The sequence below is a fragment of the Chrysemys picta genome, chromosome 14 (genome assembly GCF_011386835.1).
Source record: "Chrysemys picta bellii isolate R12L10 chromosome 14, ASM1138683v2, whole genome shotgun sequence".
Lineage (NCBI taxonomy): Eukaryota > Metazoa > Chordata > Testudines > Emydidae > Chrysemys > Chrysemys picta.
In genome coordinates, this window is record NC_088804.1 from 22,561,278 (window position 1) to 22,586,833 (window position 25,556).

The window sequence follows — 25,556 nt, forward strand, 5'->3', positions numbered from 1 at the left end:
CAATGTACCTGAAGCATACTAAGCATATAAATACAGCCTCATATTTTGTGTTTGAAGTTATTATGTGCCCACCATCATCTGAGGAAACAAATGATCACATTGAGACATCTATTTGATCTGCAGATGCAGAACATAATCAGGTAATTAATAATAAATTCTATTATTTGTGACCACAAAAAGAGATTGAAGAGGTTGAGTGCCCTTTGAAAACTGGCCCATACTTCTTTTTCATATGGCATAGAGCTCATTCCAAGAGGAACTTAATGCTTCTGGCTGCATTTTAAAATTAATAATAAGAGTATGGCAAATTAAGCACACAACGGCATTCAGGTTTTGCAGGCACAGTTGTATGCCTAAATTTTTTTTAAATCTGACCATCACTAACAGTGAACAAATCAGATCCTACATACACAGTAACCCTTTGAGAAAAACAAATTTAATCCAAGTTTGCTATAGGGTTGTACTAGAAATAATGTGGGTCATGGCCAACTAATTCAAGTTTATCAGCAGAGGCTAGGTCAGAGTCCACTGCAAGGCTATTGAAAATGAAGAGCTCCTGTACTATTCTATGAAATCCACATGGTGCTGATGTGGGTGAGCTGTGCTTTCACCTTCTGGTTATATTCTTCAGAGCAGGCTCAACTCCAGTGGCAAACATACATACACTGGATTTGAGTTGATCACAGGATTTCAGCAGAATATCAACACTTTTAAATAAATTTAAATAAAAACTCTGTATCGAAATAACCTGGAGATGGTAATGAAAATAAGGTCAAGCTCCTGCACTGAGCTCTACGTGGGAAGTCAATGGGGTTCTGTGTTGGTCACAGGGGCTTGCCCACTTGGAGCTCAATGCAGGATCAGAGCCTAAATTAAAACCATCATGCACCTTTTCGAGGTTTAACATCTTCCTTCTTGGTAGGCAGGGGGTTTCTAATATACTCTTTGGGGACCGCGGTGTGGGATGAACTATGGAGTCTGAGTCAACCATGTATTTGAAAATGATGATCTGTCCAGCACTACTAATATTTAACTGTTGGAATAATCTTTCTGTAATTTTTTTTGACAGAGTAGATAATACGTGGACACCATAAGGCTCATTCACCAATGCCTTACTCCATCTTCAACTACAGCTTCAGGTGGTCATAAGGGATGGAGATTGGAAGGGGGTTTATCCTTATCTGCTATCACTTTGCAGTAAGTTGTTAAATTTCTGCAGTTTAGAGGAACATCCTATGTTCAGATTCGCATGATAGATCTTGACTCCATTATCCTGCTTTCAGACATTCTGCTATCCGTGCAAATTGATGGTGGTGGGAATCCTGCATATTTATGGAGAGCACAAGATCCACGGTATTACAGAAACATGAACATAGTGTAATCTTATCTATTGCTCTATCAATATCTAGTGCATCAACAGACAGTTCACTATTGCATTATTCCAGTTTTCCCTGGAGCAGCTCCAAAGTACCAGAGGAACAAACAAGCTCAAATCTTCTGAATTTTGTTATTAAAGAAGGAATTAAAGTCCTCACCCAATGCTGCAGAATACTCAGCACAGTGCTGGGTCACAGTCGCAGATTGCGTAAGAGAATCAGGGCTTCTTTGAAAGACTGCTGCATCTCATCCTTTGTTCCATGATGTATTTCACTGGTCGTTTATCCAGAAAGAATAATCAGACCCTGACTTCCTCAAAGCTTGCTCTTTGCTGTTTCAGATCAGAGCCACTACCCCACAGTTTTCAAACACGTTTCTTCTCATTATTGAGAGGCAGGAGCACACACAATGAATTCTTTCTGGAGAGGAAGATGGTCAGTGAGAGTTGGTCACAATAGTTTACATTGATTCCCATTGGTTTGTTTGCAGAGAGGGCTGTCTGCCAAGAGACAGTTCTCTATTTTCTGCATGGAGGAAGAGTGCCACCTCCATGGCAACATTTCCACATGCTGGCTTTGCATGGATGCCCTTCTGTTTGGGTTCTGCCTAGAGAGATTGCTACAGATTTTGGGGACAGTGAAGAAGGGAAGGAGCTATTCTTTGTAGCACCGTCCCTTGCTCTGCTTCCAGATTTTAGCATGGGTAAATGGGCTTCTTAGGGCTGGTCCACACTAACCCCCCACTTCGAACTAAGATATGCAACTTCAGCTACGTTATTCACGTAGCTGAAGTCGAACTATCTTAGTTCGAACTTACCGCGGGTCCACACGCAGCAGGCAGGCTCCCCCGTCGACTCCGCGTACTCCTCTCGCCGAGCAGGAGTACCGGCGTTGACGGCGAGCACTTCCGGGATCGATCCCAGAAGATCGATTGCTTACCACCGGACCCGGAGGTAAGTATAGACGTACCCTTAGAAACTAAGCAGGGGAAAAGCGTTAGAGAGAGCACACAGACCACAGGCAAAACAGGGGCCTAACTGCCTTGCATGCTGAGTAGTCATTTACACTGGCCAGTGTGTGTGGAGAATTCTGATTGGATGTTTACACTCATGGTGCAAATGTATAAATGTCAATACAGGGTCCAAAGAAAGAACGTTCACGTCTACTCTCTTTCTGGGACACACAGGTGGGAATGGAGAAGCTCACCGTGAAATCTTGGCCCCACTGAAGTCAATAGGAAAACATTGGCTTCAGTGGGGCCGGGAATTCACTGGAGCTCTTCAGTGTGGTTTGTGGAGTGTTGCCCATTAGGATTCTTGTTCTCTTTGTGATGATGATTATTGCCACAAAAAGTACTTTTCTAAACTTAGAACTTTTAATTGAGGTAAAAGTTAACTTTTAACCACAAAGTGCACAAGTCTACATTAACTGAGAGCTTATTACTGCAATTCTCAGCCTTCCCTACCCAATACCTTCCCCACTTGTTTTCCCCCAATCATCACGTCTTGTCTAAAAATAGATTGCAAGTTCTTTCAGGCAGAGACCATATTTCTGTTTTGTGCAGTAACCAATATTCATGCCTTGACTGAGTTTGTGAACATGAATACAAGTTATCAGGGATGCATGTCTGGAGGCATGCTTTCTACATACACACATTGTTCCCTTTTGAAGACATCTGCATTTGTAGAATTCAATTCAGGTTTTAGCCCTAGAAACTTACCATTATTGTGCTCTGATCAGTAAAGTATGATATCAGTGGGTTTTAAAGTTAAGCGTATCTGGATTGAGGCCTTATACTTTCTTGTGTGTGCTCCTATGACTTAAAATGGTCAGATATTTAATACTGAAGATGTTCAAGTCCTCACTCTGTCATATTTATTTATTTTGATTCATATATATATCCTAAACTCAAGATGTTTTTACCAAAACTTCAAAATATAATCAAATAAAAAAAGCAGCATCTGCTTCTCACCCCCAATGCGGAAAATCAACCAATCACATTAATATAATTCCTAAACTATATTAATCAGCATCCCCTTAAACACAAACAGTGGTGCCTTATTCTGTCTTTTCCTTCCCCCAGATGTGGTTTAATAGATGGGCTTGTCCTGATGGTCAATACTTTCAGGCTATTTTGGATCAAGGAATAGTGATGTCAATTCCAAAGTTTAGGGTCCCTTGTAGTTAATGATCTACAGACAGGTTTTATGCCATGGGGACTCCAGTTCAAGCACCTCTGCTGATCACAGCTGTGGCAATATGGACTAGGCCTTCATACTACTGTAAAAATAAAAGTGGCCTACTTAACAACATGTGCAGGCAGTATGTTTTTTGCACTGTAAGCCAATAAATATGTCTGTGTTTACACTTTAATGATCTATTCTGTAAACTGATTAAGTCCTCAAGGCAGATTGATAAGAATGATTAGAATGTCTTCCAAACTAAAAGAATTTTTTCACTTGACCAGAGCTCTAGATCAATAATGCTTAACATGTTAAAACATGTAAAAATACCTTCTTATACTTCTGCCTGGAAATAGTCTAAGCAGAACTGATTTATTTTATAAAAATCTATTTTTTATATGTTTGCCCGTGGGATCAAAATGGCATCTTTGGAGCCATTCTAATCTCTTGGGTCCAATGGAAGCCTAGCTAAATGCCTTGAGTCATCTTTGCTGAATTATGCATATTTTATAACATTCCATGAAAATTATTTGTTTTTATAAAATTCAATTTTATGTTTAAATAATGATAAGGTTTAACACAAATCCACCACACCCACAAAATATAAAGTTATGATATTCTGTTGGTGGATTAGATTTTTTTTTTTTAAAGTTTCGGTGAATTTAATATCAGTGGAGGTTTCTGGATTTACATTCTGGGACTGGAGACATTCATTCTAAGTGTCAACTGTGATGCTGGTTTACCTGAGATGGAGTCTTCATCATCAAAAATTATACTGAGACCACTCAACCCCTTTTACATACGCCACTGATTAGGACTCAGATGATCTGTCTTTATTGACCTGGCCAGATTTGAACTGGTGACTTAAAGTGCATCTTGCTCCAACTCTCCTAAGTCAGCTAGTTCCCCAAGAGATGATACTTTTATCTACAGCCCAATCTTGCAATCTTTACTTGCATGAGAAGTCCTTAATCATTCCACTGACATCAATCAATAGGACTCTTCACATAAACAGGATTACTTGTCTGAGTTAGGGTCTGCAGGATTGAGCCCTAACATTGGCTTTGTTTCTGCAGTAGCACAAATTAAGGACACATTTTCTGGCTTCTCTCAGGGGTTGTTTTTTTTTTTCCATAGCCTTACCACAGTTTTTCCTTTTAATAAAGATTAATGTAACACTCCATAGTATTTGGAATTTGACTGAGAGGAATTAAACAAAACTGGTAGGGAGTTGGTAAATAGACAATGCCTTGGGCAACAGAGTAGAGTATGTTAGAGCAGAATAAATGGCAAGAAATGAAAAAAGGTGAATGAACGAAAAGAAGTGGTAGATAGGGAAATATGCATAATTTTAGCAGGAAAAACATGCAGTTTTCAGATTAATGTATTAGTAAAGTGAAACAATAAATGTGTATACAATAGGTTTACTTAATTGTCTGAAGAGATGGAAAATTTGCAAGTAAAAGAATAGGAAGAGTTTTTGAAATTAATATTGAAGTGCTAAAAGCCCACCAATCTTGGTGAATTAAACACCGAGGGAAATATCAGCTCCAGAAACTCAGGTAAGTACATTTAAGGCTATGGTAGATTAAGGTGATTCAGAGGATTGGATCATCATAATGTATGAAGAGAATGGTACTACTTATGCAAAACACGTCACTTTTATAATTTTGAAACAAGAGCATGTGAAATACAAAGTAGCAGGCTCGCCTCCTTAATGGCCATTAAGCGAAGGAGCATTTAAAGTGAAAAACAAAGGGGGAGTTTTGTACAAGCCTAACAGTGTCAACCTGGCTCAGGTATAGCAAAAATAACACAAAGCAAACCTACACTTGGTCAATAATTAGCAGAAACATTTTCCAAGTTACTGAGCACCCAACAATTCCACTTTCAACTCAGAGCCCTTTCTGGCTATAAGTCTATCATCAGAGAGCTGAGCACTTCAACTTCACTGAAGCAACAGAGGTTACTAAATATGACACCCTAACTACATGATTCCATATACCTAATGGGTCAAACTCCCAAAGGGCCTCAATTGGGCTTGTAAAATTCAAAATGCAGTTTTTCACACACGTTTTACATCCACCAGTACTTTGATTTGAACATGGAAACTGCCTTTATGTTTAGATTAAATTAGATGGTTAGATGTCTACTTAGGCTGCGTGCACACAAGCAGCTTGTGTGTGCTAATGTTAAAAAGTTCATTTGCAAAATTGCAAGAGAAGTTTTAGAGGACTCTTAAAAAACTAGTGCCATGTGTCTGTATAATTTCACCATTAACACTATCACAGGCGTCTTCATAATTACCTCAGCAAATGAATACAGTAACTATGTGGGCCAAATTCATCCCTGATGTAACTTTCTTGACTTTAATGGAAACATATTAGAGTGAGTCAGGTGCTAAAAAGTAGCACAAACATAGTATTATCCCTAGTAAAAGCCTTAGGTCTGATTCTTCTCTCGCTTATACAGGTATAAATCACCACTGAAGTCAATGAAGTTATACCAGCATTAAAGTTGGAAGAAGTGAGAGGAGATTCAGGCCCTTAAGATATTCAGCTATCTGGACTATCTTTGCTAATCTACTGACATGATCAGAAAGTTCTCCTCCTTTACAGAGAAAAGATAAGGAAAAAAGCAAAGGGAAGCTAATCTTTTTTGAATCAGGCTTTCCTCTTGGGTGTGACTACATGCAGAAAATCTGGCATTTCCAGGCGACACAAATCAAAGGTGGCAGAAGAACCTACAAAGCATACAAATAAACCATCCAGATTTCATGTACTAAACCAAGCAGGACAGCATACATAGTGTAAGAACTAAGATATAGGCAACTATGTTTTTTGTGAGGTTCCTAGAGCATTATCATATACCAGTGCCATAAAAATAAATTATATTAATGTATTATTAGGAAACGTATAATACGATTAAAATATAATATATATTAACAGTGGGCTAGCTTCACTTTCAGATATTCTTCTACAGATGCTTGTTGGAAAAGAATATAGAAATCTTAGAGGTGCCTTTCCCTAGAAAAGCGTGTAATCTAGCCAATTCTTTTTAAATAGCTGGTCAAAAAATTAGTTTTTAATTTTTCTGTTTTCTCCCATAGCCTGACTGCGAGCCTGATTCTCAGTCAGATTCAAACTCTTTTACACCATCCTGGTGGGTGCAAATGGGCCACAAATTACACTTACATCCACTTTAAGGCCCCTTTACATTGCCAGAGCTGCGAAAAGGAGCCGTAGTTTAAGTGAGAATCAGGCCCATTGTTTCCCCTGCTTGAGAGAAACAAATAAAAACGGAATTATCTTAATAAGTGTTCATACTAAAGCACTGATCCTAAGGATTGATCATTTTGATGGTGCTTAGATATCATGGTAACAAACGTGGGACAGATAGATAAGGTAACACTGAGCAAATAACTTGTCACTCTCTATAACTGAACATTTCAATAGTAATTATGGTGTTTAAACTGAAGAAGAATCAGCGTGTTGGTGTTGCCTCTGAAGTCTCATATCTTCCTTTAGTGACAGAGACGTGGGAGAGAAGGAGCACAAGGGGCTTTAAAGGGCAGCACTGAACATGCCAATGACAGCATTATGTCTTGATGCTTCAGTTCCCTTTTCTTCCACTTGATCATTTGTAGCCTAGAGACTCCTGGTCAATGGAAGTTTCCCGAGTAGTCCCACTGTTCTATGTCTCATCCCACAAACATGGCAAAAATATTGACAGCTATAATAAGAAAAGGTTGAAGGAGATACAAATCTAGGCCCCAATCCTGAAAACACTCAAGCATGCATGAGTAACTTCACACACATAAGTAGTCCTGGTGGAAGTGGAATAGAGAAAGCACATTCCTGGAATCCTAATAGTAGGAACATTCACTATATGGCCACTCCCAAGGTAGGCCAAATTTTTAGAATTAACAAACTTCATGGTGGCCCTTTAAGATTGATCTCACATCCAAGTTGTGTCATTTGAGACCCTTAGGATTCTCAGAAGGACAGAAAGAAGAGAGAATCATATTTTTCAAAATGAAACTGAGAGGGCTGGGGAGAAATCCTGCATCTGTTAGCAAAGCTAAGGCAGTTATTTTTACAAAGTTTACCAGTTCACTGACTCTTCTAGCATGTAACAGCAACTAGGAAGATTTTTTTTTTAAGTAGTAAAACCACCAAGAGAATCTCCTTAAGAGGTCAAAAAGAGGCCTCATTAGAAGAGCTAACACCAGAATACGATTAAGATGCTGGGTCAGAGTGAGTCTGATGACCAATCTCAATCGTGAGACAGCTGTAATCCTTTAGGTGCTGGTTCTTCATTCCACTTAAAATCAGTGCAAAGTTAGGCTACTGCAGTCAGCAACATAATATCTCTTACCTAGATAGAAATGGAATATGTGGCAGTGGTAATGTTTAAAGAAACATGAATCAGAAGGCACTTTTGCAGAATTCAGAGCTGGACCTAAGGAACAGCATTATTCTGACTTCTATATTCTATATTAACTTTACTGAGTACGACTCACACTGCTCATAGCATGTAAAATTGATCATACACATAAATCTTTGTGAGATTGGGGCCTAATTGTGTGAAGAGAGGCATGTAGAAATCTCTTGCTTAATTTGATAGAAGCCATTGTGAGCATGTAAGCTCTTGTGTTTGGGATCTTGCAGCACAATGTTCAGACATATTCATTTCAATTTGATGTGGAACAGCACTCCAGTTACACAATGCCTGGATTAGTAACACAGAGGGATTGGTTTAGCAGTTGATGAGTGTTTGTAACTTGCTACATTCCAAGTGCATTACTGGCGTTAGCACCAGCAGCATTCAAACTTTAACCTACCCCATAAATGGACCGGCTAGATTGAGTCTAAATCACCACTTAACTCGAGATAGACATTTTGGTGTGTGGACGGGAGTTGGGTTTGGAGCAACACATGAGTTATTGCTTGCGCTAACAATGCAGTGAAGGCAACCACCAAAAGACTTGACCGGAGTCATCAGTAACAGAGATTCTGCAATTAGAGTGCTTATATTATACCCCATGCAGTCCCACTGATGACAGTGGTTTTGCACAGCTTATAAATCCACACAGAGTTTGGCCCAGAGACATGTTTCTTGTTCCTCTTTGGCAAATGATGCATACCATCTGTTTGTCACTATTAAAACATTTTTCTTTGGCATATGAAATGCAAAAGGGTCCAGCAAAGCATCCCACATTTCAGTTAATACAATAGAATCTATGTCGTTACTACTCTGACAAGTGACATGCCCTTTTAATTGGCCCAGTTGCCAAAACCATTCAATGCAATACATTTTGAGGACTCTAAACAATGGATTAATGGCACACCTACTAGTAAAAAGTCTGCATAATTGGCACACATGGAGCTGTTTGCATGCTTTTTCACTGTATTTAACAGATGTAAAATGGTGTTTGGTGACATACATTTCCCATTCTGTGGCTCCTCTGCTTACTTCATGCTGCTTTTGTTCTCTATTATGACTGAAGAAAGATTGAAACGTTATATTTTAAAAATGTTTTAATGCTCTGGTTTGCCTTAAGTTGTGAAATAAAAAGGGATCTTTCTTAGGAATTTAAAAATTGTCCATATCCATAGTTTTTTTGTGTTGTGTATCAGTGAGCCTCTGATGAGAATGTTGATTACTTAATTGGAATATTTCTAATAAAGTTCAAGAGAGGTACTAAGCAGATTAAAAGGAAGCTATTTAGTATGAGCATTTAGAAAGGATACAAGATTTACATAAAGTATTTAAAACTAGAAAGGACAGATCCTTTTGCTAGTGAGCTGCTTTCTGAAGAATATGTATGTAAGCATCATGGTCATTCAAGGGGCTCCAAGAATCCATCCATAGCTGCTAAAATATATGTAGGTTCCAGCCTAAATTTCAAGGGGCCTTCAATATTGTGAGCTCAACCCTTTTAGAATTCTAACTATCTGATTGCACTTGGAATACTGGAGGCCAAAAAATAAATTGAGGTCTTCCTGGATAAAAATTGAGGTCTTCCTCCTGAATAATTATTTTAAATTCTGCATATCTAGAACAGGAAAATGTTGATCCATATTCTTAGGAATAATCTGTTTTTAAATTGTATGTTCTTTGGGCAGGAACTGTGTCTTCCTCTGTGTTTGGAATGTTCCTACTACATTGGTTCTCAACCTTTTCCGTACCGAATGTAACAACAAAAACAAGTTTTGGACCCTCCTCTCATCTAGACATTAAAAAAAAAAAAAAAAAAAAAAGAGAGAAGGTGATTGCAAGCCCCAGGTTAAGAACCCAGGGCCTAGCACATGTTGGGCACTTCAGCAATCTAAATAAAACACAATAAAAACTCACTGTAAAAACAAAAATGGCAAATGAAACACTGTAGGATACGTAATATGGAACAAGCACACTACAGAATGCCTGGAAAAGCTAAACAATGTAAAAATAAATAAAAGAGCTGTGCTGGCTCCAGAATGCACTACAAAATATGCACGTTAGAAAAATAGAATAGCAAGGAAAATGAATTTTAAAAAATGTTAAAAATACACTAAAAGTCTAACTTAAGACCATCCCAAGCATGAAAATTGAAAGAGCACGTAGCTATGTTATTGAGTCTCCAGGCTATGGAGCGTATATAGCACAGAATGTGAGATTACAATAAAAATAAGGGTGGGGGTTAATCCCAGTGTTTTGGCCAAATTCCATTTCAGATAAATGGTGACACTATTCTTCAACTACTGTGTAGTGCTATTGTGTGCTGCTGAACTGCCACCCCATCCTATTAGCAACAGGTGACTTTGTTTCAGTGGTGGATTAAATGATCCCAGTGGATTTGTAAAATGTGTTGTGCTGCTTCGGGCCATAATAGCTACACAACATTATTATTATTTTTTAATTCACGGAGGTTGAAATTTGGGCCCCATTCATGTTAGTGGCAAAACTCCCCCTGAATTCAGTGGGGCCAAGATTTTGCCTTGCAATTGTGAACTCTTTAGGGTAGGAATTCCGATTTTGTTGTTGTTGAACATGAAATACCTGATGTAAAGCACTGTGCACAGATAGGATAAAACACACATTACAATATATACACTCGGATCACTCGGCTTTTTTTCCAACCCCCGCCCTCCGTCCCGATATTTTCTTCATCTCATCTGGTCACCCTATATATGCATATATCTATGCATGATATAGAGAGATTGAGGGCAGGGTGGGGATAAGAAACCTGTAGGGGTTCTTTAGGGGACTGGAGTGAATAATGTAATGCAGTATTTCTCAAACTGAGATCTGCAAGAGCCCTTCCTGGTGGTCCATACAATGCAATGTTTAATAACCAAAGTGTAGATTTGGGCATTAGAAAGAATTGGGCCCATTAATGGATATTTTGCTTAAAAAGTGAACTGCAGAATGAAAAACATATAGAATAACTGATCTAATGAGTCTATGATCTGGGATCTAATTAATCTATAGTATAGTATAAGGGTTTTTTCCAATTTGCACTATACCAAGATACTGTGGATCTGAAATTAATAAAACTAGAGTCTTGTTTTTCTATTACTAGAACATCTATTATGAATCCAGTGTAGTGGTGTAGACAACTTTTTTAGGTGCGGGGGCAGGCAGGCTAAAAAATAATAAAGTAATAGCTGTTGAATATTGCTTCAGTGAATAGTTTTGTACTGTGACTAAATTTATTCTTTCTAACAAAGTGAGATAAATGAACTGCTGTTCCCAAGTCAGTGTTTCCTTTATTAATGAAATCCCTAATTTTTTTTGTTGGGGAGAGGGGGGCTAAAGCCCTTGCAAGCCCCCATTTGTCTATTTCCACAAAGCAAGTTTCTGATGTAGAATCCAGTAGGCATGGAGCCCAGTATAGTCATTATTTGGGCTGTTGTCAGTGTAGGATCAAGTGGGTTTGTGATTTATAATCTTGCAGGTTGTAAGATTTGAACCCTATTGGGTCTGTGTTCTGGTATCTAATGGATCTGTAATTTGGGATGCAGCATCTAGTGATTCTATGTTTGGGGTCTGAGACTTTGAATCTGATGGCTCTCAGAGGCAGGAGGTTATGATGGTTCTGTATTCTGACAACTAATGGGCCTGAAATACAGTGAGGCATTTTGAATCTGAGTATTGAATCCAATTGGTCTGTGCTTTGTGATTTGATGGTTATGGAAGCAAGTGAGTCTGTGCTGAGGGATTTGATGGCCATGGAATCCAGTGGATCAGGAATTTGTGATCTGAGACCTATGGGATTGTGGCTCTGTGCTGTAATGGCAATTGGATCTAGTGTCTCAATGCTTTGTGGTCCCATGGCTATACGATCTAGGGTCTGTGTGAGTTGTGACCTGATGGCGATGGGATTCATTGGCTAAGTGCTTTGGGCGTTCGGATCCAGTGGCTCTGAGCTTTGGGAGCCCATGATTATGGGAACCAATGGCTTTGTGCTTTGGAAGCTTGTTTCAAGTGGCTCTATGCTTTGGGATCTGATGGTTATGGATTCGAGTAGCTGTGTGATCCCATGGCAATGAGATCCAAAGCTGGGTGCTTTGGGAGCTGGATCCAGGGGGCAGGGGCTGGGTGCTGTGTGGTCCCCTGGCGATGGGTTCCAGGGGCTGGGTGCTTTGGGAGCTGGGATCCAGGGGGCAGGGCTGTGTGGTCCCATGGCGATGGGGTCCAGGGGCTGGGTGCTTTGGGAGTTGGGATCCAGGGGGCAGGGGCTATGTGGTCCCATGGCGATGGGGTCCAGGGGCTGTGTGGTCCCATGGCGATGGGATCCAGGGGCTGGGTGCTTTGGGAGCTGGGATCCAGGGGGCAGGGCTGTGTGGTCCCATGGCGATGGGGTCCAGGGGGCAGGGGCTCTGTGGTCCCATGGCGATGGGGTCCAGGGGGCAGGGGCTATGTGGTCCCATGGCGATGGGGTCCAGGCGCTGGGTGTTTTGGGAGGTGAGATCCAGGGAGCAGGGCTGTGTGGTCCCATGGCGATGGGGTCATGGGACTGTGTGGTCCCATGGCGATGGGATCCAGGCGCTGGGTGCTTTGGGAGCTGGGATCCAGGGGGCAGGGGCTGTGTGGTCCCATAGCGATGGGGTCCAGGGGCTGTGTGGTCCCATGGCGATGGGGTCCAGGGGGCAGGGGCTGTGTGGTCCCATGGCGATGGGATCTAGGGGCTGGGTGCTTTGGGAGCTGGGATCCAGGGGGCAGGGGCTGTGTGGTCCCGGGGCTGGGTGCTTTGGGAGCTGGGATCCAGGGGGCAAGGGCTGTGTGGTCCCGGGGCTGGGTGCTTTGGGAGCTGGGATCCAGGGGGCAGGGGCTGTGTGGTCCCGGGGCTGGGTGCTTTGGGAGCTGGGATCCAGGGGGCAGGGGCTGTGTGGTCCCGGGGCTGGGTGCTTTGGGAGCTGGGATCCAGGGGGCAGGGGCTGTGTGGTCCCGGGGCTGGGTGCTTTGGGAGCTGGGATCCAGGGGGCAGGGGCTGTGTGGTCCCGGGGCTGGTGCTTTGGGAGCTGGGATCCAGGGGGCAGGGGCTGTGTGGTCCCGGGGCTGGGTGCTTTGGGAGCTGGGATCCAGGGGGCAGGGGCTGTGTGGTCCCGGGGCTGGTGCTTTGGGAGCTGGGATCCAGGGGGCAGGGGCTGTGTGGTCCCGGGGCTGGGTGCTTTGGGAGCTGGGATCCAGGGGGCAGGGGCTGTGTGGTCCCGGGGCTGGTGCTTTGGGAGCTGGGATCCAGGGGGCAGGGGCTGTGTGGTCCCGGGGCTGGTGCTTTGGGAGCTGGGATCCAGGGGGCAGGGGCTGTGTGGTCCCGGGGCTGGGTGCTTTGGGAGCTGGGATCCAGGGGGCAGGGGCTGTGTGGTCCCGGGGCTGGGTGCTTTGGGAGCTGGGATCCAGGGGGCAGGGGCTGTGTGGTCCCGGGGCTGGTGCTTTGGGAGCTGGGATCGTGTTTGGTGCCCGGCGAAGCGCAGGGGGTGGGGAGCAGCCGCCTTTCCGCTCGCTCGCCGCGGAGCCTCCGGCGGGCGCTGTGGCCGCTACCCAGAGTGCAGCAGGCAGGCGGGAGGAGGAGGCGCTGCAGCGGCTGGGCTCGGGCTGCTCGTGCTTCGCGGCCTCTCGGCGCAGCTGGTCCCGGGCGCAGGCGGCGGCGCGGCCCAGAATGCGAGTGTGAGATGCTTCCCCCGGCAGCGGCTCCCCGGGCCCAGGCGGCGGCGGCCCCCGCGTGGATGCGGCTCCGGAGCCGGCGCTTCACGCTGCACAAACATTTCTATAGGACTCATTCGCCCTGCTGAGGAGAGCGGCCCGGCCCCAGCCCCGGCCCCGGCCCCCGCCCGGGCCATGCAGGCCCCCGGCACAGCCCCGCCGCTCAGCGCCGCGCAGGTGGGCCGCCTGCGGGAGGAGCAGGGAAAGGTAAAGGCCGAGCAGCAGCGCCGGGGGCCTGGGCCGCTCCGCAGCGGGGCACGGAAGGGGGCCCGGAGCGCCGGGCCCGGCTGGGGGGAAGCGGGGCAGGGGCCCGGGGGAGGCCCAGGCCGCGGGGCCTGTAACGGTTGTTCTCGCTTCCGCCGCACCCGAGAGAGAGCGCGTGCGGGGAGCGCCTCGCCCCGGCGCGTCCGGCACCGCGGAGCTGGTGGGAGGCCGCCCGCGCGGCCGGGCTCAGCTCCCCGCTGAGCGTCTGGAGTCGCCTCAGGCCGGAGCCCAGCCCCAGGGAGGCCAGGGCCCCCGCCCCCCGCAGTGCCACTGACGTCATCGCCCCCCAGCAACTCCAGGGCTTGGGGGGGAAGGGGTGACCCCCAAAGTCGGTTCTGTCCCCCAGGGTAGAGGCCTGTGGGTGCTTTAACACAGGGGGGCTTCAAAAATGGACCCTGTCCCAGCGTATGGAGTGGACCTGAAATAAACAGTGTCAATGTCCTAGCTCTGCCTAAAGTGTTAAAACACAGTTGACCAAGTTAAAGATGATCTGTCAGCCCTAAGTCTTAGTGTCCTGGCTTCTGGCCCTGTGTTGCAGCCATGTTACTCAAATACCATCGTTTCTTCTAAATTCAAAGCATACCTTTTAGAAAAGTTGGAAGATACCCATATGTTTACTGATGCACCATGTGGGGCTCCCTAGGGGTCATTGCAATCTGTTGTGTAAATACTTGCTTTAATGTGTAACAAACATCCTGAAGGTTTTATGTCAGGGTGTAAATGTACATGCATAGTAGTACTAGTTTTTCAAATTACACCTCTACCTCGATATAATGCTGTCCTCGGGAGCCAAAAAATCTTACCATGTTATAGGTGAAATCGCGTTATATCGAACTTGCTTTGATCCACTGGAGTGTGCAGTCTCTCCCCTCCCCCCCGGAGCACTGCTTTACCGCGTTATATCCGAATTCGTGTTATATCAGGTCGCGTTATATCTGGCTAGAGGTGTATTATTCTCTAAGATGCTTAATCTTTTTTTAATAGGAAAGGTGATTATGCTTTTAGGTCTGCAAGTTGGTCCACATAGAGCCCCATTGAAGTCAGTGGAGCTTCATGTGGGCCATAAGGTCTCTGCCCATGTGAACTAACTTGCATAGGTAGGGCATTAGGGACTAATCAGTCATGAGCCTTCTTTTAAAGAGCGATTACTTTAGAGTTGCATTTAAAATAGCCAAACCATCAAATGTATTTTTAAAAAAGTTTCTTGCCTTAGAATACTGAATGCCTTCTCTTACTCCATACTTTATATGGGCTTAGTGCAAAACTGAGGATCTCTCCATCTTAATATTAGTCATATTCACTTACTAGGTGATTGATGTGATTTTTGGGGCTGATAGGCCCCTATTCTGCAACTAGCTCTGCGTAGGTACAGGTGTCTACCTTCATGAAATTAATTGCATGATCAGAGCCATATTTAGCGCACCATAAGCATTAGTATTTCATGCCAATAATCTGCATACCTTTTCAGTTGTCCTCTTGGTCTCTTCATACGGTTAAAAATTTTGTATGCATCTTAAAAGTAGCTCCCTAGGTATAAAAGAAAACTTTTATTAGTTCCTTTATTGTATGGTGCTTCCAGCAACATCACTTTAACTGAGGGTGAGGAGCCTAAGTAATGCATACATGATACAGACCATGAGCATCTTCTGGAATATTATGTATAAACAAGATGTCTGGCTTTGGAGGAAAAGACTCACATAATTACCAAAAGATCTACCTAAATTGATGGGTTGTTAACATGGATGAAAATTAGGATAATCTGGTGGGATACTCTGAATGGTCTCTTTTTATAAGAACATCAGATGAGAGAGTAAACTGTTCCCCTTCTCCACAGTCCAGTTACTTTCCTGGCTAGTTGACTGTGATGGAGAATTACGCTTCTGTGGTGCTTTAGTGTCAATTGGTCATGGAGTGTAAGTGCATGTCTGTCAGGAGCATGTAGAATTATTCCCAGTTCATGGCAAGGCCCTTCAGTAAGCAAGTTCAAGATTGTTCTCAAACAGATCTGCTCCAGTGGAAAAGAGACCCAAGAGGCCATTAATTAAGCCTCAGTTAGGCTGCTGTACCAAAATTGTATTTTATCATAAGGAAACTTTACATAATTTCTGCAGATTGGCTAAAAATATTTGAACCCTTCAGCTTCATTATGAAAATATCCTGAGGAGCTAAATATCTTAGTTACAATGGAGTGTCAGGATGAATATATAGTGGACTCTGCCTCTGTGGAATAGAGAATTGGAAGCTGTATATAATTGCATTACAATAATGTTTTTGATTATGAAAATATTACATTTTAATGTTGAGGAGACCATTTCATTTGTACCATCACCTTACTTTTCAGATATTCATAGTTTTCATAAATTTGAGCAAACTCCACTTGGAGGTAATCTTGAAATTAGATATTATTGCTATAAAATTTTGCACAGTGCTTTTGCTAATCTAGTAATCATCATATAAATATCTTTCACAGCCTGTGTTCTAATACCCTACAACATTTTCTGTATATATTCTCAAAATAAGTGGTCAAATAATATTTGTCAAATAACTTGAAAATTTCTCACTTTAAAAAAATATTTAATTGATATATTTTTATTTTCACCCAGCTCTGACTCTCATTCTGATATGCTTAGATTTACACAAATGCACCCACACCACACTGTTTATCCAGGTGACAATATGCCCCTTTTAGGACTGAACCTTGGTTGAGTAAAAAGAAATTATTTAGCTTTAGTCCCACTAGACTGAAACTTATACCATAATGTGTCCTTTTTCCCTCTAGGCTGTGAAATAATGAAGTACACTATTAATTACCTGCTGACCTAGAAATATTTTTATTTGAATCAGGATTGATTTTTAGCATGCATTCTGCTCTGCTAAAGTGGATATGTGTTGCATTCTTTTACTGATTTAGGCATGAGTTTTGGCTTTTAAAGTGTAGTGTGTAGTTCTCAATCTTCTCAATAACTGGAGTCCCCTTTCATCTACCTAGGACCTCTCTCCTATTTATCAACGTAGAAAGAGCAGGAAGTTCATGACAACTGCTTGGGGCTGCAACATCCCAGTTTAGGAACTCTGTTGGAGAGTGATTTTAATTCTTGGTTAGAATAGCCATTTGCCTGTTGAATGGTTTTCATCTTGTTAGTTTGTAGTGATAATCAGGCCAAACCGTTAAAAGCAATTTTCAGGACATCTACTAAAGGTACTTGGTAGAAAAACATGTCTTAGAATGTGTATCTTGGGGATAAATTATAGAAGAATATCTAGTAATTTTCATGATAAAGACTATCACTGAAAGCATCATGACTGCTTAAAGTTTTGAGTGTTAGTGTAAAAAAATATAGCGCATGTATCACTGATTGCTTGAAAGTACAGTACCTGTTAGCCGGAAATACTATGTTAAGCCCACTTCTTGTAAGTGTAGGAAGTACAATACAGATATTTAAAGAGGCAGAATCTCATGCTCTAGAGCAGCGGTTCTCAAACTGTGAGTTTGGACCCCAAAGTGGGTCGCGAGCCCATTTTAATGGGGTTGTCAGGGCTGGCTTAGACTTGCTGGGGCCCGGGGCCAAAGCCAAAGTCCACCCATCAGCTCTGGGTGGTGGGGCTCAGGTTACAGGCCCCCTACCTGGGGCTCAAGCCCTGGGCGGTGAGGCTCGGGCTTCAGCTTTGGCCTCCCCGTCCGGGATGGTTGGACTTGGGCGGGCTCGGGCTCCTCCCCGCCCAGGGTCGTGTAGTAACTTTTGTTGTCAGAAGGGGGTCGTGGTGCAATGAAGTTTGAGAACCACTGCCTTAGAGCCTGAATTTAAATTTAATAGTTTATATATAAATGTGATTCTCAGTGACTAATGGATCATGGGTTACTAACAGATAAGAGGTAGATGAATGTTCTGTACTGTTTGTCACAGTTTTGCAGACAGTTAAAGTGTTGAAGAATTGAACAAGTTATTTGTTACAAAATGGGAGATGTTTACAGAACCAATTAGACCCAGGAGGGACATGTTGAGTGCAAATGCAATCTTGAGTAATCTAACGAACTCCATTGAGGTCTGGAAATGTGGTGGTTTGTGTAGGAATAGATTTTTAAGGTTTTCATGTTTCACTGATTCACGTTTGTTTTTTCTTCCTGGTTTAGGAAGAGTAGGAAGGGAAAGTGACTCTCCTGCAATTTACTATGACATCTAAGTATCATGAGGTTTTAGGGCACCTGTTATTGTGACTACTGGTCAGTGTATGTTACATGTCCCTGACAGATTACTCTCTTATGAATTTAATTGATGTAGGGTGATGTTATCTTTAACTCCAAATGGTATGTGTAAGGTTTTGTCCGCGTGTACAGTTTTTCAACAGTTGAAGAAAACAATTGAAAGTGTCAAGTATCAGAGGGGTAGCCGTGTTAGTCTGAATCTGTAAAAAGCAACAGAGGGTCCTGTGGCACCTTTGAGACTAACAGAAGTATTGGGAGCATAAGCTTTCGTGGGTAAGAACCTCACTTCTTCAGATGCAAGACAATTGAAAGTGGTGTACATAGCTTGTGTCCTGGCCTATTAGCTGCAACCACTGCTTTTGTTTTGTCCTCTACCTGTATGAATAACTCCAGTACCTGTCACTGCTGCTGTTCAAGTCTTTTTCAAGCAGCATCTGCAGTACAAAATTGATAAGATTCTTGATGGTTTCAGAGCTGTTCCCACAGTTCTAAAGAATAACAATGTAACTGATCAGAATCTTAACGCCTTTTAATTGTGGGCTTGTCTATACTTCCGGCTAAATCAGCACGGCTGTTGGTCTGGTGAAGACCAGCTACGTCGATGGCAGAGCGCTCTCCCATTGATGTCTGTACTCCACCTCCCTGTGAGGCGGAAGGTAAGTCAGCAGGAGAGTGTCTCCCGTCGACATAGCGCAGTGTAGACATGCTGTAAGTAATGCTGTTATGTAACTGAAATAACGTAACTTAGGTCGACTTACAGCTTTAGTGTAGAATAGCCCTCTGATACTGCAACAGCGGCGTCACTATAGGTGTCTGCAGACTCAAGAAAATGACACTGCATTGTTTTATACATATTTCATGTTTGGAAGCTTATCTTTACCGCCATACGTTCTAGAAATATTTTTTTAAAATGAAGACGTCCTTCAACAATTTCAGCAGATTTTAGATCCTCTTGCTTTTGAGGGCAAGCTTCCTCCTTGTTAGGGGCATGTAGATTTTACAAGCCCCGATGGCAAATATCTATTTTCATACTAGGAAGTAATCACACAAATAAATATATATTTATTATACAAAATACTTGTGACAAAGAGATATAGCAGTATGCCAAAATAATAGTAGCTACTACCACTGTAAAGTACATGAAAAGTACATCATTGTGATTCATTAAAAAGGGGGAGTCACTTACCATGTTGCCCCATTAAAATGGTAGTACCTATCAACATAATCAGAATATTTATAATACTGAATGATTTCAGATGGGGTGACTGATTCTCTTAATATATAGATGCTCATTATCTTCATAGGGATTTGATTTATTCAGTGTGGATTACACTGCAGTACCTTTAAGCATGTTGGACTCTTTCAGCCCCGTTGTCCAATGGTACTCATATCTGGACAAAGCTCACTAGTGAGAAACCAATTCTGTTAGCATCCGCTTTGAAGCATAACTTTCTAGGTAATGCCCATTATAATTAGTCTAGTTTCTGAAGCATTATGTGATTGAATCCTTTTTAAAAAAAATCTTCACCCAAATACCACTTCAGAATCTCTATTTAGGCACAGTCCACCCTGTCAGATGCTTTTCTGTATTTTCTGATTCTACCCTTGCTTTCTCAAGTGCTGTTCATAAAGAAAAGGGCACATTCAGTAGTTGGCTGAAGCTATCAGATATAAATGTCTCATCATTTTATGTGTTGTGTAGCACATCTGAACTGGTTTCCAGAGGGCTAGCGTGGATGCTATAAGAGACTTGTGAAAACAAGTTAATTTAACACAGGTTAAATTGTATAACTGTGCTAATTAAACTGTTTTGTGAACAGTTTAACTTTATCCTGGTGTGGACAGAGTCTTTAAGTACTCTGCCTATATATTACAATGCACCATTTGACCATTGTAGATTGATTAAGTAATGTGTGATTGCTTTCACAAAACTCATAATGTCACTACTGTGCAGTCACTTTCAGAGTATGTCACCAGATGGAGTGACCAGAGGCCTGAATCAAGATCTTACCAATTTCACAGCCCACTACAGTAACTTCTGATCTTTGAGTAATTTCTGTTTGTTTCTGCTGAGTTACTGTATCTATCACATTTTAATTAATACAGCAAGTGTTATTTTAATGTGTAGAAGAGGTTACATTTGTTCAGGTTACGTGGAATTTCTTATTTATGTGATTTTGAAGACCCCATTGACTCAGTATCTATTATTTCCCCTCCCTGAAAATCTGGATGACTGTTCATAGAGTAGGGACTCACAGGACTTGGTAAATGTGCACTCAGTACTTCCTGAATGTTATGCCACAGATGGAAAGAGATTATACCACCCTTTTCTCTGCTAGTAGTTGCGGTAGTCCATATAGTGTTTGTTTCTTAAAAGCAGTCCATCCAACACACTAGTGAGCCCAGCCTCTCCTTTCCTCACATAACAGCCACTCAGACAGATGACCCTTTATCTCCATGGAGGACCCCCAGGCCTCCTCCAAGGAGCACTTTCCTATTCCGTTGGTAGCCTAGCTGGGCTCTGCTCCTATAGGAATCCAGTAGCCCCTCCTGCAGGCAGCTGTGATGGAGTAGGTTGCTTTCAAACAGCAGTGCCCTAGCCAGCCCAGCAGGTTCCCTTTAAAGACTAGCTCAGGTAGCCAATAAGGAGTTCTCCACCTCTCCCAACTGACCTCCTGATACAACAGAGTTTGTGCAGGATGTCTTAGATGTTTACACATTTGTTTCTTTTATGATATAAATCCTAAACTTTCCCTCAGAATTACAGTGAAACAAATAACAAAACCTTTACCCCTCATGAGAGACATGGGCATCCTCTTCCTCAGCAACTGCATAATCTTAATTCTGTAGCCCTTATTCTCATGTTCTTCTTGCCTTTCATAACCCCTCTACCTGTGTCATCATTGAGGCTCAGATTTTGTCACAGATATTTTTAGTAAAAATCACGGACAGGTCACAGGCAATAAACAGAAATTCATGGAAGCCTGTGATCTGTCCGTGATTTTTACTAAAAATATCCCTGACAAATTGGGGTGGGAGGAGAGTCCAGCACCCACAGTGGCTGGGGGATCTGGCGTCCCCTTGCCGCTCGCTGTAGCTGGGTCGCTGCAGGGAGCCCCACCACCCGCAGGGGCTGGGAGTTCTGGGGGACCCACCTGCAGGGGCTGGGAGCTGCTGAGAGCTGCGGGGCTGCCTGCTGACAGCTCCAGCCCCGGGGCAGAAAATGTCACAGAGGTCTCTGAAAGGATACGTCTTCACTACCCGCCGTATCGGCGGGTAGCAATCGATTTATCCGGGATCGATATATTGCGTCTTATTAAGACGCGATATATCGATCCCCGAACGTTCTCATCGTCGACTCCGGAACTCCACCAGAGCGAGCGGCGGTAGCACAGTCGACGGGGGAGTTGCGGCCGTCGATCCCGCGCCGTGTGGACCCCAGGTAATTCGATCTAAGATACTTGAACTTCAGCTACGCTATTCGCGTAGCTGAAGTTGTGTATCTTAGATCGATTCCCCCCCCCCCCCCCCCCCCCCTTGTAGACCAGCCGGAAGTCTTGGATTCCATGACTTCCGTGAAATAATAGTAGCCTTAGTCATCATCCCTCAGTACATCTTGTCTTAACTTAAAGCCTCAGTGTTGCAAATGGATTCACTAGCAGAAACCTCTACAGCCTTACAGAGTGAGAATAGAATTGTGAGATACATGATTTTTTCCCTTATTTACACTTGTGCTAGGTACTTTTGACGTTTTTAAAGTTTTCAAAAATTTAGTTACATTTTCACTCACGTTAATTGGCCCAGCAAAAGAATGGCAGTCCCTTGTACTTGTCAGACTGAGTAGACAGTCTGTGATTTCTCCAGCTCCCTAGATAAAGTCATGAAGAAGGAGGACTTCTTTGGGCTCTGCTAAAAACTTAGAAGTTACTGAAGTGATTCATACCCCTGTAATTAATAATTTTGAATTCATTTTCTCAGATTTAACAAAACCTGTACCCTCTCAGGACAGTTGACATGTAAAGGTTTAGTTTTTCACTTTTTTGCTGTGGAAATAACTAAGAATTATTATTAGGGGTTTTTTTTATGCTTGCCAAAATCATAATTTCCTCCAATTATCCCTCCCCTACTACACCCCATCTCATCTCTTCTCCGAGCCAAGAAAAATCACCTTTGGACGGAGACTATATTAATAATTTTGAAATGTAATATTTAATCAATAACTTGATTTAAGCAATGAACATTAAATTTCAACAACGCTTTTTGGCTTTCCATTAAATCAAAAAATGTACCAACTGACTGAAGAGCTTTAATAATTTTCTTTCATTTTGTGCCATTTAGTTTTTGGAAATGTCAAAAATGGAAATATTTTTGAAAAGGTAAACGTGATTGAAAACGGGACTCAAGGGGAAACCATTTTGCAAATCTTAATTATATCTTTCTCCATCAGTGCTTGCTATGTTGTAGACTAGAAACTTGTGGTTTCCTAAGGAAGATGTGAAATTTCATTTTACATGTTTATGTTGCATGCGGCTTGTTACATCCTGGGTATCTAGCTATTTTATTATTGTGTAAATGTAAAGTCATATTCTGAATTAGTTACAACTTCATCAGTAAATCAGTTTCACCATGTCTTTTTTCTATGTGGTGTGGCAAAGAATATCACATATGGGCTACCTGGCACAATGAGTCTCGATCCTGGAAACAATCATGCATGTGGATAACTTAATTCACATGAGTAGTCCCATTAAAGTTAATATTCACATACATAAAGTTAAACAATTAAACTCTGAAAATTTGGAATCATCCTAATTAGGTCAGGAGTAAAAATGAGTTTGATTTTATCCAGGACCCTAATAAACATAGAGCTGTATCGCAAAGAACATTATACAGTTTGATTATGGTAATCTGCTCATGGGAGGGCCTGAACCACAGAACCAAGGTCAAGACAGAGTTCTTTGCAAAATCTCAGATGGCAAGGCCAAATTCCTAAAGGTAAAACACTGGTTTTAGATTTATTAGACTATTACTTTAACACCTCATTACTTCCCTTCACTTTCACAAAAAGTATTCTATACTCTCAGTTTTCCTTAAGTAACGTGATTGAAAGAAAACGTTTAAAGTGAGACTAATTCAAGATTAAACTGTCACAAATTATTTTATTACAGCATGTACACAAATTGCTTACATATCTGATCATATTCAGATTACTTTTCAAGTGGTAAATAATTCTACTTAGCACTTATACAGTGCTTTACATCTTCAAAGTGCTTCTCAGGCATTAGCTAATTAATCAGCATAGCACTCCTGTGAGGTAGGTAAATTAGTACTACTTATCCCCATTTTACAGATGAAGAAATTTAGGGCTTGTCTACACCACCCAGCTTTTAGTGACAAGGCTGTGTCAACACAGCCTTGTCGCTAAAAGTCAGCGTGTGTGAACGTTCTTTTGCGGTATTTTGTCGGCACTTTTGTCGGCGCTTCCAGCCTCGCAAATGGCATAAGCTTTGTTGGCAAGAGAGCGCTCCTGCCGACAAAGCCGCGTTCACACTGCCGCTTGCTTCGGCAAAACTTTTGTCTTTCGTGGGGGGGCTTTTTAAAGTACCCATGAAAGACAAAGGTTTTGGCGACAACTGAGCAATGTAGACAAACCCTTAGGCTTCTACTCCTGGCTCTGCCACTGACTGATGTGTAATTTCAGTTAAGTCACTCAGTACCCCAGTAAAATAAGGATAATACCTCTTCAGAAAGGGTGTAGTGAGTCAGTGTTCATAAAGGATGTTGAGTCCTCAGATGGAAGATGCATGAGAGGAGAAAAGAGAAAATAATGATTGGTTGGCTGGACAGTGTGGGAAATGGGCTTAATGTGGCTGCAGGAGAAGGGAATTTTCCCCTTTAGGACAGCAACAGCATCTTCTGCTGTGGAACACGGGTAACCTTTGTATCCTCTTGTCTCAATAGCCTGCAAGCTGCATTGTGCTAGCATTGGGACTGCAGGATGCTTAGAAAGTGAACATAATTCTAAAAATCTAATCCATTTATTTTTAGCCACTTTTGTGTTAGCATTTAGTACATACTAAAAATAAAGAGTATTGTATAAATATATATTGGTAAGATTAGCTACATTTATGCGACAAAAGAAAATCTGCTACTTTAATTACAATAGCCACTGTCGCTCCTTTGTACAATATCCACCTCTCAGTTCATCTTTCAACTGTGATGTAGAAATCAGGCCTTGCAGTTGTCAAATTTAGGAAAAAGGGTTTAAACTTAAAATAGATTCTTAAACAGCATTAATGTAAACTTTCCGTTTAAATAGTTCGAAATAATAAAAATCAGATCCAACATTTATTATTCCATTTTTAAAGTTTGGTTCTTAATCAAGAAGGAATTGAAACTCAGGGGAGGACAATTTGAAGATATGCAAAATAAGAATCATTTAAAAGCTGTGCTTCTCTGTTTTAGTGTCTGTTGTACATGAGGGAGACTCGCAGTATGATGCCTCCTTGTGGCTACCCACAAAATAAATAGCAGTAAGTGAAATAAATAAAAGTGTAGAAGCTCTTCAAGCAGGTGGCACACTTTGTGATCCAACTGAAAAGCATCAAGCATTTCTGAAATCAAATACACAGTTATTGAATCAGGATCTTGAGAAATATTAAATTGCAACAAATCATTGTTGGGGGTGAGGGAGGAAACAAGATACTTGTCTGTTCCCTTTTCATTTAAACCGTGAAATGTATTTTCCACAAGTAGATCCTGTTTTAATAACTGAACACTTGATTAGGTAATGTTAAGTTTGCTGCAAGTGTAGTTTAATAACCCTCTACACTTTAAATATTTTAGTATGCAAATAAACCATTGATAACCTCATAAATTTGCAAATGCATACATTGTTATCCCTGGAGGGGAAATAAGTCAGGATTTATTGGTATCCCTTACGCTACAGTTTCTTAAAAGTAAAGCAGTATTGGTAGTATTAGTTGTCCAAACAAAATGAACTTTAACTCACCTGCCCATTTGTTGATTATTTTTATTTAGCCTGGCAGTAGCTGCATAAAAATTGTGGATCTTGATATACGCTGTTCTTAGCACAGTAGAGCACAGCATAGAATCTAAAGACCTGTATATATATATTTTCTCTACTTGTTTCTTTGCTGCTGTATTACCAACGGTTATCAAAACAATTTGAGTGTCTCAGCAAAGGACATGTAGGTAATGTGTAATTGATCTCTGACTGTATTTTTTAAAATACTGTCTCATTAGTATAGTAGGTGCTTCAGCCTACTATATTAGTATTACAAATAAAAATATATTTAAGATGGTGTATTGTAGCACGTCTGA

At 42.0% G+C, this 25,556-nt stretch overlaps 1 protein-coding gene across 6 annotated transcripts in view; it reads left to right on the forward strand.

The window, feature by feature from the left end:
- Positions 1-25,556, forward strand: part of URI1 (URI1 prefoldin like chaperone) — an 89,418-nt gene that overhangs the window by 21,483 nt on the left and 42,379 nt on the right. For 2 of the 6 annotated variants that reach the window (XR_010592564.1, XM_005289875.4), the window contains exon 1: positions 13,740-13,954. Coding sequence is in view for 4 of the 6 variants with exons in the window: in XM_005289875.4 (XP_005289932.2) it covers positions 13,883-13,954 (72 nt within the window). In the remaining 2 variants the exon portion in view is untranslated. Of the gene's footprint in view, positions 1-1,069; positions 1,198-13,573; positions 13,955-25,556 lie in introns of those variants that run through there. The other 4 variants (XM_065567114.1, XM_065567113.1, XM_005289872.4 and 1 more) reach the window with 4 other exon arrangements.